Raw genomic sequence first — 14,258 nt, 5'->3', positions numbered from 1 at the left:
ACAGCACTGGCAGTGGCATTTGCCTTTGCAAAACAGCTCAGTGGAGTCTCGTGTAACCTGCTCAGCAAATCAGGATTAGAAGATAACGTTTGATAACATCCTGCAGCAAATGGAACAATGGCAATTTCCAAGGCTTCAAGGAAGATAAGTTGGCAGCCAAAATTGCTATTCAATATGACATGTCACTGACACTAGTACTGTATACACCTTATTTACCACAATGTTATCCAACCGGACTATATCTTCGACTGCTTCAAGTTCCGCTCCCCCGTCTGATAGACCTTCACCAATTGTCGAACGGCCAGGTCAAGCAAAACATCTTCACTACCGCCTGGAATCCGGGCAGCTGGCACCTCTCGGAGAATCGACTCGACCAGCTCGCCCTGTCCGCTTTGCGTCAATCCGGCTCCTCCAAACAAGAGAACCGCGCACTGCGCACACTCGTTCAACACCATCCCCGCCTTGGCCTTGGCGAGGGCTGTGATTCCACCCAGCTTGCGATCTCCTTCTTCCTTGGGAAGATGGCACAATTGGTAAAGGAGCTGCTCGACAAAGGCCCCCAACGTTTCCAGCTCGGCGCCCGCCCTAGCCAGACGGTTTCGGACAACTGGCTGGTCCATCAGCGTTTTGCCGAAGGCCTCTCGCTTCAGACAGTACTGGAAGGCGGTGGACAGGGCCACGCGAGCCTGGCGAGTGACGCCGACAGCGATCGAAAGGCGTTCGTGGTTGAAATTCGTCATGATCATTCGCATGCCGTCCCCTTCTCGGCCGACCAGATTCTCCACAGGTACCTTGACGTCGTCCAATTCAATGTAGGTGGTTCCACTGGTAATCGGGCCGGTAACCCTGAGCGGGCGCATCGTGACGCCGGGGTGTCCCTTCAATGGGACGAGCAGGACGGAGAGACCAGACGCTCCTGGACCACCAGTGCGAACAGCCATGGTCGCAAAGTCGGACCAGATCCCGTTGGTGATCCACTTCTTCGCGCCATTGACCAGGTAATACTTTCCATCGGGCGTCTTGGTGGCTGCCGTGATGATGTTGGCAACATCGCTGCCTGCCTCCGGCTCTGTAATCGCGATACAGCAGCGTTTGCGACCAGTCAAAAGATCTGGGAGAAAGCGTTCCTGCAACTGCTGGCTGCCATACTTCAGAATAGGTGGAATTGCAAAGTTGAATCCGGCGTTCAGGGATGAACCCGGCCCAGCCATACCGGCTCGCGCCATCTGAAGTTGTCAGTCAAGTCATGCCCTATGGCGTGCCCAGGATACCTACCTCGTCGAAATAAATCCCCGTGTACATGTAGTCCCAGTCCTCCACCTTGACTCCCAAGATGTCGGCGATTCCCAAGCGCTTCAGCCAGTCCACGGGCAAGGGTGCGCCGATATTCGGGAGTAGCATATTATGCTTGCAGAACGTGTGGAAGACATGCTCGGGAACCTTTCCGGCCTTCTCATACTCGGCAGCATGGCTGTGGAGATGTTCCCAGAAGAAATCGCGACAGGCTTTTTGAAAGCGACGATGGCCCGGCGAGTAGTAGGGGGAAGGGAGACCGCAGAGATATGGCGGCTCCGAGAATGGAATTGGGTTAGAAGACAGCTGCGACATATTGCTGTTGTCGTGGTGATTATTTGGGAACACTTCCGTGGATACGTATAGAACCAATGGAGTGAAATATCTAGAAGAGGCTGTTGAGCAAGGAGGCATATGCGGTATATCCGAGCCGGGTTAGCCATCCCCGCATTGGCACCCAGCCTCGGTCAAGGCTCATCCCGAGGTCAGTCACGTGTCATCCAGGCCGTAAGAGGAGAAAGATCAACATCATGAGTTTCTCAGAAGTTGTTGCTTGTGAATAGAAGAGGAGGGATGGTAAATGTGACGCGGACCGATCTGAAGGTGTCCTTCATTGTAGAACACTACTAAGTAGGCAACTCGCACTGCAACTCCAGCCCTTGCACCGACCGGGATAGGGTTCGGCCGGATCGCGGACAAGCTTGGGGAGCCAATTGGTCCTTGCTCAGGAACCGAATCACCACCGGAAATAATAAAAGATCCCCGACTGAGCTATATCTCTCGCATCGAGTGAGCCAGGGGCAGATGCGATAAGAGCGAAGGACAGCCAATCCAGCCGGTGCCGTTGGGCTGCCATCGGGGATAGATGCATTAGTATAGTCGGTGGTGGTTATCAGTCCTGCGCCCAATGAGTCCGGGATATCCCTGACTGAAAAGGATGTCTCATCCGGTGCATTAGTCCATGTCTTCTATGCCTTAGGACGGTTAGATGGAATACCAGGGTGCCTGTCAGCGCCCCGCCTGTAAATTGGCTGGGGGGGATAGACCATCTGCTCCCCGAGGGACCTGCATGAGAGGTGCCAAACCTGAATCTCCCACGTCGAATCGCGTTGGGTACACCGATCTGATTATATATCCTCCTCCACCGGCATTCCACTGCCGACTGGTAGCTGAATCATGAATTGCTTGTCTGCTCGATTCCTTGTTTCACAACGGATATGCGGTGTCAAATGAACTTGTGGAAAAGCGAGTCTCAGCTGGAGATCCTAAACGGACTCTGCTGATTGGCGAATAGCCGAGATCCGCAGTGGAGCGATTAGTCATGTGCTGTTGGTCGGTCACGCCGAGGCCTGTCCCAGTTGGGATAAGTGCGATCACGGGGCCCACGAGATCCCAAATGTAACGAGACCCAAAAGGGCAACGCAACAAAGGTGGCATGATTCACATTCAGTGAGGAAAGTGTGAGGGACATCTCAGCCCATCCCTGCTGCTATAACATACCCAAACTACTACTGTTACTAAACCCTGCTTGCGACTGTTCTAGACACGTTGCGATCGACATAGTACATACTATTTATTGTCAGGAGTGTAGTACACAAGCGAGCTGACACTGCCGGCCACAGGAGCAACACCTTCGCATCAGCTGAAATGCCCCGGTGGTCGCCATCCTGCCTGCATCATAGAGCCGATTCTGATGCCAAGAAGCTGACGGACAGTTCGTTCCTTCGAGGGGACCAGCACAGACCGGCACGATCACAATTGGATGCGAGCGGCGAATCATGACTGGGACGGGACTTCCGACATCTCCGACGTATTGGATCCTACGCGATGGGATCGTTAGCGGGTCCACTCCGGGCCAAACGGGCCCTCTGATGCCCTTGGACGTCCAGGGATCGCGACGGCGCAGCTGAACACTGGAGTCTGGGCCACCGTCGCGGAATTACCTTGGTGGGGACGCAATTCGTTGACTTAATATACGTGAACTTATTGTCTCCATACACAGCCCACCATTGGTTCCCCCCTTCCCCCCCAATCAATCGCTTCCACAATGGACGCTGGCAGTCAGCCTTCAGCATCCTTGCCTAGTCGGATTACACCTTGCAAAACTCTGCCGCGGAGTTCCACGTATGCGGGTAAAGTAGTGGACCACCCTGTCAACAGCCCTCAAGCGTTGGATGACGGCACAGTTTCGGAATGACAAGCAGCTGTGCCAATCGTATGGCACGTCAGCCGCAGTCGGCTTCTCCATCGGTTTGGCGCAATCGGAGGCGCATGCTGGCCCAAAATCCTGCCAGGGGTCATTGGGCCGGCTAAATATAAGGACTCTGGGGGGAGGGCTGGTCAGCAACACACTTTGCTTCTTTATTACCATCCAGACCAAGAGCGTGCAAGCCAATTCTACCCTTGCTGACGCTCCGTGTACCATTCCATACCCATTGCAGTCTATACATTCCTTAGATTATCCACCGCTAGTCTGATCCACCATGGGTTCACTGTCTCCTGTACAGGATGGCATCAAGCAGGTGACGCGGAAGGAATTGTACACCGATTTCAGTAAACGAATGGATTTTCTACGGTTGTTCCTGGACTTCACAGACGGTATGATCTAGTCTGGTGATGGACCGGAGGAGGATGCTGATTGCGACTCCAGATGATATTATCGTCTTTAACAAAGGCGCCAAATTCCTCAAGGCAGCCTTACCAGTACTTACCCACCGTCTATACGCTAAGATGCTCGACTTCGACATAACAGCACGCGCGTTGCGGGTTCGAAGCACTGAATCAGACGCCCAAGTAGATGAATACTTCACTCTGGACGGTCCACATGTGCAGCGCAGGAAAATCTTCTGGAAGTGGTATTTGACCCGATTATTTTCCGACCCCAGCCGACTCGAATATTGGGAGTACCTGGATAAGGTTGGGTAAGTCCACTGAGCTGATCTCCTCGTTCAGACCCTCGTGAAAAGAAGCCGGGCAGACGTACTGATTGCATATCGGGGATTCAGAAAGATGCACACAGGTAAAATCTTGATGCACCCACTGAAGATCGAGTACATGCATATGAACACGTGCCTGGGGTACGTCAAGGAGCTCGCATACGAAACAATATCCGGACATCCAGAGATGTCGTATCCGTTCAAATTTGCTCTGATCAGAGCGTTTAACAAAATTATGACCATCCAAAACGACCTCATCTCGAGGTGTTATATCCGCGAAGGTCAGGAGTTTGACCATCATTCTCCAAGCCCAGGTGAAGCGCCAACCACAGGAGGAGCGCCGCCACACACCGACACTGGCTCGAATACCGACTCCTGTGTTTCAGACACAAGATCCACCGCAGATACCCGATCGAGCACCGATTCCCGATCTATCCCCGACCCCCATTCTTATGCGGACATTCAACCCAACCCGGATGCGCGGTCATTACCCGAGACCAGGCCCAACACTGGTGGTGGGTCAACCGCGGAGACGGGGTCCATTGCAGAGTCTCGATCCAATGCCGACACGTGTTCCATACCGGATTCTGCCACAAACAGTGAAACATCATCCATGGCGAATGAGAGGCAGCTGCATCCCCGGTGCTTAGTCCCTGGTCTGAGTCAATCGAGACCCACTTCCTCCAAAGGGTCTGTTCCCAGTCTACGTGATCGCAGCGCCAGTTTCGATCTATCGCGGGTACGAACTGCAAGTGACTCAATAAGCTCCTACGATCCGCCGTCCACGGCGGGTAGTAGCCAGCGGCTCGGTCCTAGTTATGCGGGCACGGCAACCGGGTTCACCTCGCCGTTTACCGTGGACCAGCTGGGGCAATCGTTCGAGACGAAGATCTGGTCGGCAAAACCTAAACAAAAGTGGTTCAAAGCGTCCGAATAGTTGGTATTGGCTTTCCTTTGATTTCCCCTGCTTTTATTTTGAATTGTCTTCACAGCCGGGTGGCGTTCCATGCTTGGCGGATCATATCTATACCTTTGCGGCTGGTGTGTATATATATTTGAGTCTCATCTGGATGAGACATTACGAATCTTACTGAAGAACCCCATATAATCAATGTCCAAATCAATGTACATGGTTGTAGAGTCCTTTCCCCTAGCGCTTCGAGGCAGGAGGGAAAGACCCTCTGTTTGCCCCTCGCGTAGATTTGTCCGATACCCCGGTATCTCCGATGAACACCCCCTTATAGACTCTTTCTCCAAGCTAAGGAATGAGCATTACGCACATCGCCTTCCGACTATTTGCGGGGCCCCCTAGTGCACGTAGCCGACGATGATCTGAAAATCCCCACCCTCGCCTACTCCGGATTCCGCCACCCCGTGTCGAGGTATGACTGTTAGTGCCAAGTGCTGGTGTTTTCGGTGGCAGTCTAGCCTTATACGAGAAGGATAAGTGCAGCCTGGGGATTGGTGTTCCACAGTGTTCCAGATGTGAGTACCAAGTAAGTTCGTTGTATACTAACTGTTGATATAAGTGAAAGTAACTTCAACGCCGATGGAAATTTAAAGTATTTCTTCAACCCAGGGTTACCAGCAAGTGTAGTAAAGCCGACCATCTCCAGACAGACACCGAGCGCTGCATGAGTAAAGAAGCAATATCTGTAGTATTAACACTAGGGACCTCAGCCTCTTATAAGTTTTTGAAGTATTCAGACACGCTCGATAATTCTCTGATCTACAAGATGTTCTCGTCATCCCGCCTCATCCCTGTCAACCGAGGCTCGGGGATGCCAAAAGCGGGGAGTGGCACCACCCTCACAACATCACCACTTCATCTTCAACGTTGCACATCTTGCAATTCTCACTCCATTACTCATAGCTACAACTATATCGATAGCCATGCAGGCCGTTGTTTTCAAAGGTCCTCTCGAGGTTGCTCTCGAGGAGCGTCCCATTCCTCAGATCCAGGATCCCACCGACGTGATCGTCAAAGTACGCTACACTGCACTATGTGGGAGGTGAGTGTCCCAAACATCCCAAACGAAAAGGATTTCTCCTAATAAACTATATTCTACAGTGAACTACACGTCTTCCGCGGCCACCAGCCCTCCACAACCGGCTTCATCATGGGCCATGAGTTCACCGGAGAAATCGTCGAAACCGGCTCAGACGTCCACAATTTCCATACTGGTGACCTAGTTGTCTCACCATTCACTGTGAGCTGTGGGGAATGTTTCTACTGCGTGCGAGGTTGTTCCTCTCGCTGCGCTAAGTGCCAACTCTACGGCTCTGCGGTCCTGGATGGCGGGCAGGCAGATTATGTCCGTGTCCCGCTGGCGGACTCGACGCTGGCTGCTGCGCCGAAGGAGATTGACGAGAAAAAGCTTGTGCTTATGGCGGATATTTTCCCCACGGGTTATTTTGCCGCCAATAATGCATTCAAGGGGATGGATGAAGCTACGGTGCAGGAGAGTACGGTAATTCTGTTTGGATGTGGACCGGTAGGGATCTGTGCGTTGATCAGTGCACTGGAGTATCGACCGAGGCATCTTATTGCCATTGATAGTGTTCCCGATCGGTTGGAGTTGGCGGGACGGCTAGGGGCCGAGCCGTGGAATTTCCAGACGCAGGCAGATGGTTTAAGAGACAGGGTGAAGGAATTGACGGAGGGCAGAGGTGCCGATGTGGCGATTGAGGTAGTGGGACATAGTAGTGCGCTGGCTATGGCGTTTGAGATGTTACGGCCCTGGGGTCGGATCTCGAGTGTGGGAGTGCATAATGGCGAGATCCCGTGGACGGGCAATCAGGCGTACGGGAAAAATCTGCAAATTCAGATGGGACGATGCCCAGTTCGGAGTAGGTTGATCGTTCTATTGGTAGGTTATTATGATGCTGACAACTGTATGATAGGCACTTTTGAGGATGCGTTGAAGCTGCTGGTTCAGAAGCAGGATACTCTTGAGTAAGTTCGATGGATGGATGCGGGATGTATATATCATTGTACTGACAACGTATCTAGTTTCATGGTAACTGATGTGCGACCACTCTCGGAGGCTGTCCGAGCGTAAGTATGTGTTCCACATCTATGAAATGAGACTAATCATTAGCAGATATGACGATTTTAATCATATGCGATCGCAGAAGATCATTTTCGAGGGTGGAAAGTGAGCATTTTCGGCGGTGAGGAGTTGGTGGTGAGGATCGTTCAATTATGCGGTAGAGTGGTTTGCATCGGATGAAAACAACTCATGTCTTTCCAATTAGCAGTCAAATCCATTTACAAACGTTCCTGATTGCAGCTAGATCCAATATGACGATACTGCTGGTGTGTTGTCCGTCCAAACTCTTTCATGGCTATTAATCAAAGGGATTGGTATGTGTTTGATACCTGCCAAGGGTGCCTAGGCTGTAAGTAGACGAAACACCAGGAAGTACTATCAATGAAACTCCCATGAAAGGAAGATTTTGTGCTGAATGGACCCAAGTCACATGTCGGAGTCAGGTCAGCAAATACAGGCGTAGTCCCCCAGGCTACGCATCTTTTCACCCTCCTCCCACGTCTCTTCTCGAACAATGATGTGCCACAACAAGCATAGACATTGTTTTGATTGTTATATTTACACTTACAAAGGTGCATATAAACTTGTCTTGCATGAAATATCTATTGAAGGTCATTCTTTCGTGAAGACATGGTCACAGCTGCTACAGGGAAGCCAAAGGCAAAGTGAAAAACCCGGAAAAAAAAAAAGGGTAATAACTACAGCGATCTAGCCTCCTGAAGGGGGCAGATTAGTGATGTTTCCCAGTTACAAGAACTAACATGTGCTAACCCTCGATTCTCAAGCAGTAGCCAGCTTTCCTTGAGCAAGAGCCAGTCGATCGCGGTGCCACTACTCGTGTTAGCCAAATATTCCGGGCAATATTCAGACCAGATCTGCCTACCTTTCCACATGAAATTGGCTCGAAAAGTACGGGATGTTGTTCATCAATACAAGACGGCACCACCTGACACACTGTGTCGGGATTGAACCCGAAGAAGAACGGCATCGAATATCGTGATGTGCTTTGCCGGTTATATACTCTGTGCACCGTAGATCTAAACCGATTGTTGGATAAACGCTGCAGAAAATCCCCAATATTGACGACAAGTGTCCCCGGGATGGGTCGAGCGTCTAGCCATTCGTCAGATGACGACAAAACTTGCAGACCTCCCGACATGTCCTGCCAGAGTAGTGTGAAGCATTGGATGTCGGTATGTGAGCCGATGCCGACGTCGATTCTATCTTCTTTGAGTTCGGCCTCGGGTGTACCGGGGTAGTGGATGTATAGGCCATCGGCGCCGGGGTGGGTGACGACGCTATCGAAATAGTCCTCGGGGAGATCCAAGGCAAGCGCAAAGATACGGACCAATTTTCTCGCCAAGGCTAAACGTGCTTGCCAGAACGAAATGGTGGTTTCGCGAAAGTTTTGGAGATGAGCGGTCCCAGCCCAAAGGGCCGAGTCATCCCACATCCGATCATCGGGGGTGTCTGGTGCCGTGGCTGGGTCATTGCGGCCGTTGTAGCGAAGGGAAAAGGTTTCTTTCCGGTCTGTCACGTAGTTAGTGACCCGTCGCACACTATTAATTGTGAGGCTGACCCTTTGTCTCAGATTTGTTGACCTGGGTAGTTCCTACCGCGTGGTATCCATCCATATGCATCAGCTTGAAGTTGGATACCTTTTCTTTTTCCTCCTGCGGCTGATGGAAAAAGGCTTTGGCTTGTGTAAGAGCGCCCGCGATCATCTCTTCGGCAATCCCATGATTCTTGATGTAGAAGAATCCTGTATTCTGAGCAGCAGCGCAGATCTTCCCCGCGAGTACAGTACGTGCGTCCAGGTCGCCATCAATACCGACCAGATCGATAACAGGAATCTCATCGTCGCTGGGGAGGCGGGGAGGGGCAATTGACACCCTGCGGTATTCCGGTCCGTTCAGCGTCAATAGCTCGACATGGGTATATTCGGGCGTAGCCATAGCAGTCATCGTACAGGTCATCCCACGGTCGCTTCCTTTTGCTTTGGTCTGGCCCTGTAAGGCTATTTGTCCATTTGGCCTCCCTGGCGCTTCTGGATTGTGATGATATATCTTCGATGGTGTGCTGCCACGGCAATCCCCGCAATCTCTTTGGTGGGGAAGACGGTCGAGGCCGAATGAGTTGATAAGCATGGCGACACAATGCCAACGCCTCATTGGCCCGAGCTTAAATGACACTGGCACAAGGAGGAACCAGGTCTGCCCAGATGATAAAGGAGTCATTCCAAGCCGCTTTAGGTCGCAGCCAAGAGATAAGGTGTGTCTGACCGCTATAGAATCATGGCATTCCTTATCGGCCTGTGTCGTCAGTTGAATAAATGCGGCCGAGGGCCTGCATCAATCTGTGTCAAACTGCAGATCTTAGAACCGACAACATGAGTTCCATATGGGAAGGGATCCACGAGTGGTTGCTTGTCAAGAGTGTGGATCAAAATGGTAACACCAGACCAGTGGGGGTTCTGGACAATGACTCGATCCGACCAACTCCAACCAAGGACCGAAAATGGACACGCCTCACATACCTCTTCTTCTGGTTCTCGGCTACGGCCAATGTGAGCAACTTGTACGCATCAAGCACCGGCGTATCCATGGGATTGACCATGTGGGAGGCCATCGCCTGCTCCTTTACCGGCCAGTTCCTCGCAGGGTGCCTAATGGCTCTCAATGGGCGGGCTGGTGCGATGTATCGAATCCCCTTTCCAGTCTTGTGTCGTTCTAGCTTTGGTCCTTGGGGTGCCCTCTGGCCAACGTTCAACCGGGCAGTAATGAGTATAGTGTGGAACGGCGTCAATGTCACCCAAGGAGCCCAGTGTTTATAGTAAGTGTCGCGTCCCTTTCCGACGCACATGGCTGAGACCGATCCAGTGTTTTCCTGCATGCAATCTTCCCATCAATCGCTCGTATTCCTGATAAAATGGGACCAAAATCTGCCTTGTCGTCTGCGCAGATGATCTGTTTTCTCGTTTACTGGTAAGTACGAGACCACCCGATAGCCGCGAGACGCTAATAGGCGACAGGCTTATCAATTGCGCATTCCTCGTGGTTCCTGTGCCTAAGATGAAGAAGCTTATCTACATCAAAGTAGTAGTCTACTATGGCGGCGCTTTCGCCATGTTAGCTTGGGTAGTACGCCTGGCTGGGGGTAACCCTCCTGCTATTCATGAGGCATCGACAGTTCATGGGAGAGCCAAGAGCTGGCTTATTTGCAAGTTCCTGTTTTTGGGACTGGCCAGCTGCGGGACCTTCATCTCCAATGCCGCGGACCTCCAGCGGTACGCAAGGAAGCCTAGCGACGTGATCCTAGCACAGGTCATCAGCTTTCCGCTCTCTGGACTATTAGTGGCTGTCATCGGCAACATCATTGCTGGATGTAGCAGAAGTATATTTGGAGAGGTACGTCTATTATTCCGAACGAATCTCCATATAGGCCATATACTAACGAAGTCAGCTGATATGGAATCCCCTGACATTTTTGGACAAGTTGATGGATGGAGAAAGATACACGCCGGGCAACCGCGCTGCTTGTGCGTTCATTTCATTGGCATTCGTGTACTCGACCGTCTTTTCCGCCATTTTCGAGAACTCTATTCCGTGAGTATCCTATATTTTCGATGGCATATTTTTGACTAATCGCTCATACTATGCAGCGCCGGAAATGACATTGCAGCTTTACTTCCTCGGTACATTACCGTTAAACGAGGCTTCTTTATCTGTGCTAGTCAGTATTGGCTAACGAGTCTAGTCTTGCAGTTACTGATATGATGTAGTTCTGTCCTTCGCTATCTGCCCATGGTACCTCCTCGCCACAGCAGCCGTATTCATCACCTTCCTCTCCTCCTATCAAATATTTCTCTCTGCTATCGCTGGTGTTCTGATATGCGACTACTATCTCATCCGACGGGGACGGCTTGACATTCCGGCATTATACACAGCACGTACCGATGGGGTCTATTATTTCTTCCACGGATTTAATCTCCGCGGCTTCGGTGCTTATCTTGTAGCAGTTGCGCCGAACTTCTACGGCTTCCTAAACCAGATGGGTGTCAAGGCACCCTTGGGTATACAACGGTTCTACTTTGTCGCGTACCCTGTCGGCCTGCTTATCGCATTCGGAGTGTATTACCTCGGATGTTTCGTGTGGCCTCCTGCTGGAACTGAGAAGACGGAGGGGTGGAAAGAGCCCAAGGAATACTGGGATGAATTCGATCCCGATCGGGTAGACGGAGTTGAGGCGGTGACGGTGCTGCCGGTGGTCGTCACAGATGAGAAAGGTGCCAAGACTGGCTTGGATATCTCAGGCAAAGTCTAAATGGACTATGAATCAGATTACTGTCGTCATGGTGTTGGAACGTCCGAGACTGATCAGAGCCCCTCCGTACAGTATCTACAAAATGGAGAACTGGCTACCAGGAACGGACAAGACTTTGGGTTAAAGGCAACGAGAACTATCTCATTTAGAACTGCTAATAATATATCATTTGTCTTTGGACGGACGTTCTTCGTGATCATACTACAATATTTCAGCTGGCCACTAGCACAGTAGCTTCATGAACAAGCAACACCTGCCTAACTGAGAAGGCGCTACTGCACTGACAAGTAGTCTCATGCGGACTCAAGCTACGCTAAGCTCGCGGATGTGACGACTTTTATAATTGCTTTTCTTGCTATCTGGACCTGAAATCATTTCCAACCGAACTTATTGGCTTGCTTGGATCAGCGACATGAAAGACGGAGTTTCTATCGTAATTCATCTGATATCTTGCCTCATTTTACGGGAAGACCTGAACAAATAGTAAGTCCTAGCTTTCCCCTCGACTTTGGTGACCGGCTGACTGGATCGGTAGTTAACACTCTTACCAACCGGAGGTTAATGTAACCCCATTAAGCCTAAATACGCGCCTGATTAGCAGCGATAAGGTCTGTATCTAGGTCTCCTTCAGCTGCTACCTTGACTTTCTGTCACGTTTGTGGCGCAGAGACTACAACCGAAGAAAGGCATATTGACCCTCCGGTCATATCCTTCTGTTTTAGAGGCAGCGTCTTGGAATGTCCTGGCAATTGATCCTACCTGCTACCCTCAATCTTACGTCCTGATACACCTATATGTGATCTGATGCGTAGCCGGCAATATGCGCTCATATTGGAAGTATCACGACCGGTCTTGGTGGTATATTCCATAGGACATATTATATGATCTCAGATATCATCCCATGGCTTCAATGAACGTTCATATACCCTTCAGCATGCGCACTGCCTTCACCAATATATAAACAACTTACCCACAGCTGCTTCATATTCACCTCCAAATCTACCGGTCACATCACTTCCAGACTTACTAAGCTGTATCTGAACCTAGCGCTGTTTATATCCTATCTTACCAGGCTCTTCAATATGACAGTAACTAACGGATGCAACCACGAAGAGTGGGATACCTATTACAAATGGGAGCTTGGGCTTGCATCTTTCCACCAGAAGGCCCAAGAAGACCAGAACCACATGTTCCTCCAGATCGATCAAAATGATATTTACGCCTCACAATGCCTTGGGAAGCTTGTCAAGATTGACTCACTGGACAGGGTATATGACATCCAAAGCAGACTTACTGTTTATGATGAATCAATGAACTTTCTCAAACAGATTAACTTCTACCAAGTCGTGGCTGAGCCGAGTGTCTGGCGTCACCAGACCGCAATTTATCAACTTCTGGTTGACCTGTGTGGGCAACTTGAAGAGTTGGTGTATATTGGTGAGTTGAGTCCTCATTCCTCTCATCTAGCGATGAGATTCTTTTCCGTCTTACTAACTATGTGATAGTCGAAAGTGCATTTGAGTTCAGTCCCGAACACGCTGAGCAGATGGTCCTGAACGGCTATGTCAAGTGGCGCTGGCATCTCTGCAGGGTAGTGATTGAGGATATCCAAAAGCGTATCGATGATCTCAGTAAAGATTTCGAAAGTTGGGTCAGACAGACTCCAGGAGATTATGGGGACATCTTTCCTCCGAACCCCCTCGACCAGGAAAATGAAAGTGATGCATCGGAAGTGTCGGAAATTCGGGGATTGACTCGGTTTGGGGCAGTAGCAATGAATTAAGTCCGTCATAACGGGAAATACATTATGTAGTACATTATAAATACATCACAAGACGTCAGTCTGTTATCTATGAGTACAATAGAGAGAGACCTGCAGTAGCCTAATTACGCATATCTGAGTGTAGAAATGTATGCTGCTAGATAAAGTCAAGACAGTAAATATCAGGCACACAGTTCACACGCATAGGATAGAACAGACGGGACAGAGTGTAAATTTAGCATTGTTCAGCTGGACAGATCCGTCCCATCATCCTCCATCTTCTTGACAAGTAATTAAGACGAGTGACCAATAGACCTTCCTTCCACATTCATCCCTTCATATTTCCTCCTTCATCAGGGCAGACTTAAAGACTGGCTTGAGAAGGACATGACCATGTATACATGGTGGCCATCGTTGGATGGTAAAGATCCTGTCCCACAGGGATATGCCGGGTTGGGGACCATAATGTTGACTATCTGTTAGTTGTCTTCACAGTGGAGTTTCACGTAATGATAATATGCAAGTCTGACGGAACATTCCGGCTAAATATATTGTGACACGTAATAAGAATATCAGTGGAAGGAGTTTCAAGTGTGGATTTGGTTTAAGGCCTCGGAAGTCCCAGTGTTTCTTACATTCATTGAGACGGTAGTATCAAGGAATTGTGTGTCTTCAGAAGTGGAATGGTTTTAGAAGATATGACTCCCACTTAAGTTGCTCTATCTTAGCTGTCTTCCAAATCCTATTAGGCCGGACTGGCTAGTCATAGTCTATGTGACATCTTAAGCGGCAACTCCCTATTCTGTCTTATGGTTCCACTGATATTAAGAATATCAGACAGGGAGACTCAATTAGGTGCAATACCAATATTCCAAGTCCCAGATGATCGAG

At 50.2% G+C, this 14,258-nt stretch overlaps 7 protein-coding genes across 7 annotated transcripts; 4 read left to right on the top strand and 3 right to left on the bottom strand.

The window, feature by feature from the left end:
- Window positions 1-47: 47 nt before the first annotated feature.
- On the bottom strand, window positions 48-2,000 carry BO83DRAFT_381415 (acyl-CoA dehydrogenase family protein). The gene is made up of 2 exons (XM_025531982.1): window positions 1,276-2,000; window positions 48-1,226 (listed from the first exon to the last, which is right to left on the bottom strand). The coding sequence occupies exons 1-2, from the start codon at window positions 1,606-1,608 to the stop codon at window positions 237-239; spliced, it is 1,323 nt and encodes a 440-aa protein (XP_025384517.1). The 5' UTR covers window positions 1,609-2,000; the 3' UTR covers window positions 48-236.
- Window positions 2,001-3,217: 1,217 nt separating this feature from the next.
- Window positions 3,218-3,914, bottom strand: BO83DRAFT_120038 (uncharacterized protein). Its single transcript, XM_025526010.1, has one exon. It carries the CDS (start codon window positions 3,716-3,718, stop codon window positions 3,362-3,364), a length of 357 nt encoding a protein of 118 aa, XP_025384516.1. The 5' UTR covers window positions 3,719-3,914; the 3' UTR covers window positions 3,218-3,361.
- Window positions 3,573-5,191, top strand: BO83DRAFT_120034 (uncharacterized protein). The gene is made up of 3 exons (XM_025526009.1): window positions 3,573-3,891; window positions 3,944-4,214; window positions 4,299-5,191. Exons 1-3 carry the CDS (start codon window positions 3,777-3,779, stop codon window positions 5,164-5,166), a joined length of 1,254 nt encoding a protein of 417 aa, XP_025384515.1. The 5' UTR covers window positions 3,573-3,776; the 3' UTR covers window positions 5,167-5,191.
- An 856-nt stretch (window positions 5,192-6,047) lies between these two features.
- BO83DRAFT_119968 (alcohol dehydrogenase family protein) lies at window positions 6,048-7,643 on the top strand. The gene is made up of 4 exons (XM_025526008.1): window positions 6,048-6,241; window positions 6,301-7,185; window positions 7,243-7,287; window positions 7,334-7,643. Exons 1-4 carry the CDS (start codon window positions 6,123-6,125, stop codon window positions 7,389-7,391), a joined length of 1,107 nt encoding a protein of 368 aa, XP_025384514.1. The 5' UTR covers window positions 6,048-6,122; the 3' UTR covers window positions 7,392-7,643.
- A 405-nt stretch (window positions 7,644-8,048) lies between these two features.
- Window positions 8,049-9,246, bottom strand: BO83DRAFT_367990 (isopenicillin N synthase family dioxygenase; the record flags this gene model as incomplete). Its single annotated transcript, XM_025529792.1, has 2 exons — window positions 8,049-8,812; window positions 8,862-9,246. 2 exons carry the CDS (start codon window positions 9,244-9,246, stop codon window positions 8,049-8,051), a joined length of 1,149 nt encoding a protein of 382 aa, XP_025384513.1.
- Window positions 9,247-9,671: 425 nt separating this feature from the next.
- Window positions 9,672-11,605, top strand: BO83DRAFT_321033 (nucleobase cation symporter-1 family protein; the record flags this gene model as incomplete). The annotated part of the gene is made up of 6 exons (XM_025527835.1): window positions 9,672-10,114; window positions 10,162-10,266; window positions 10,314-10,689; window positions 10,745-10,887; window positions 10,944-11,014; window positions 11,064-11,605. The coding sequence occupies 6 exons, from the start codon at window positions 9,672-9,674 to the stop codon at window positions 11,603-11,605; spliced, it is 1,680 nt and encodes a 559-aa protein (XP_025384512.1).
- A 1,082-nt stretch (window positions 11,606-12,687) lies between these two features.
- BO83DRAFT_453149 (uncharacterized protein) lies at window positions 12,688-13,388 on the top strand (the record flags this gene model as incomplete). The annotated part of the gene is made up of 2 exons (XM_025536895.1): window positions 12,688-13,089; window positions 13,128-13,388. The coding sequence occupies 2 exons, from the start codon at window positions 12,688-12,690 to the stop codon at window positions 13,386-13,388; spliced, it is 663 nt and encodes a 220-aa protein (XP_025384511.1).
- Window positions 13,389-14,258: the final 870 nt, after the last annotated feature.

The sequence above is a fragment of the Aspergillus eucalypticola genome (genome assembly GCF_003184535.1).
Source record: "Aspergillus eucalypticola CBS 122712 chromosome Unknown BO83scaffold_27, whole genome shotgun sequence".
In the NCBI taxonomy this organism is placed as follows: domain Eukaryota; kingdom Fungi; phylum Ascomycota; class Eurotiomycetes; order Eurotiales; family Aspergillaceae; genus Aspergillus; species Aspergillus eucalypticola.
This window is presented reverse-complemented; position numbering and strand designations above follow the sequence as displayed.

Excerpts from the sequence above, each read along its gene's own strand:
- BO83DRAFT_120034 (XM_025526009.1), top strand. The coding sequence starts at position 3,777 with ATGGGTTCACTGTCTCCTGTACAGGATGGCATCAAGCAGGTGACGCGG. Across the intron at positions 3,892-3,943 it reads GTTCCTGGACTTCACAGACG|ATGATATTATCGTCTTTAAC; the intron begins GTATGATCTAGT and ends TTGCGACTCCAG. Across the intron at positions 4,215-4,298 it reads GAGTACCTGGATAAGGTTGG|AAAGATGCACACAGGTAAAA; the intron begins GTAAGTCCACTG and ends TCGGGGATTCAG.
- BO83DRAFT_120038 (XM_025526010.1), bottom strand. The coding sequence starts at position 3,718 with ATGGTACACGGAGCGTCAGCAAGGGTAGAATTGGCTTGCACGCTCTTG.
- BO83DRAFT_381415 (XM_025531982.1), bottom strand. The coding sequence starts at position 1,608 with ATGTCGCAGCTGTCTTCTAACCCAATTCCATTCTCGGAGCCGCCATAT. Across the intron at positions 1,227-1,275 it reads CGGGGATTTATTTCGACGAG|ATGGCGCGAGCCGGTATGGC; the intron begins GTAGGTATCCTG and ends TGACAACTTCAG.
- BO83DRAFT_119968 (XM_025526008.1), top strand. The coding sequence starts at position 6,123 with ATGCAGGCCGTTGTTTTCAAAGGTCCTCTCGAGGTTGCTCTCGAGGAG. Across the intron at positions 7,186-7,242 it reads CAGAAGCAGGATACTCTTGA|TTTCATGGTAACTGATGTGC; the intron begins GTAAGTTCGATG and ends CAACGTATCTAG. Across the intron at positions 7,288-7,333 it reads CTCTCGGAGGCTGTCCGAGC|ATATGACGATTTTAATCATA; the intron begins GTAAGTATGTGT and ends AATCATTAGCAG.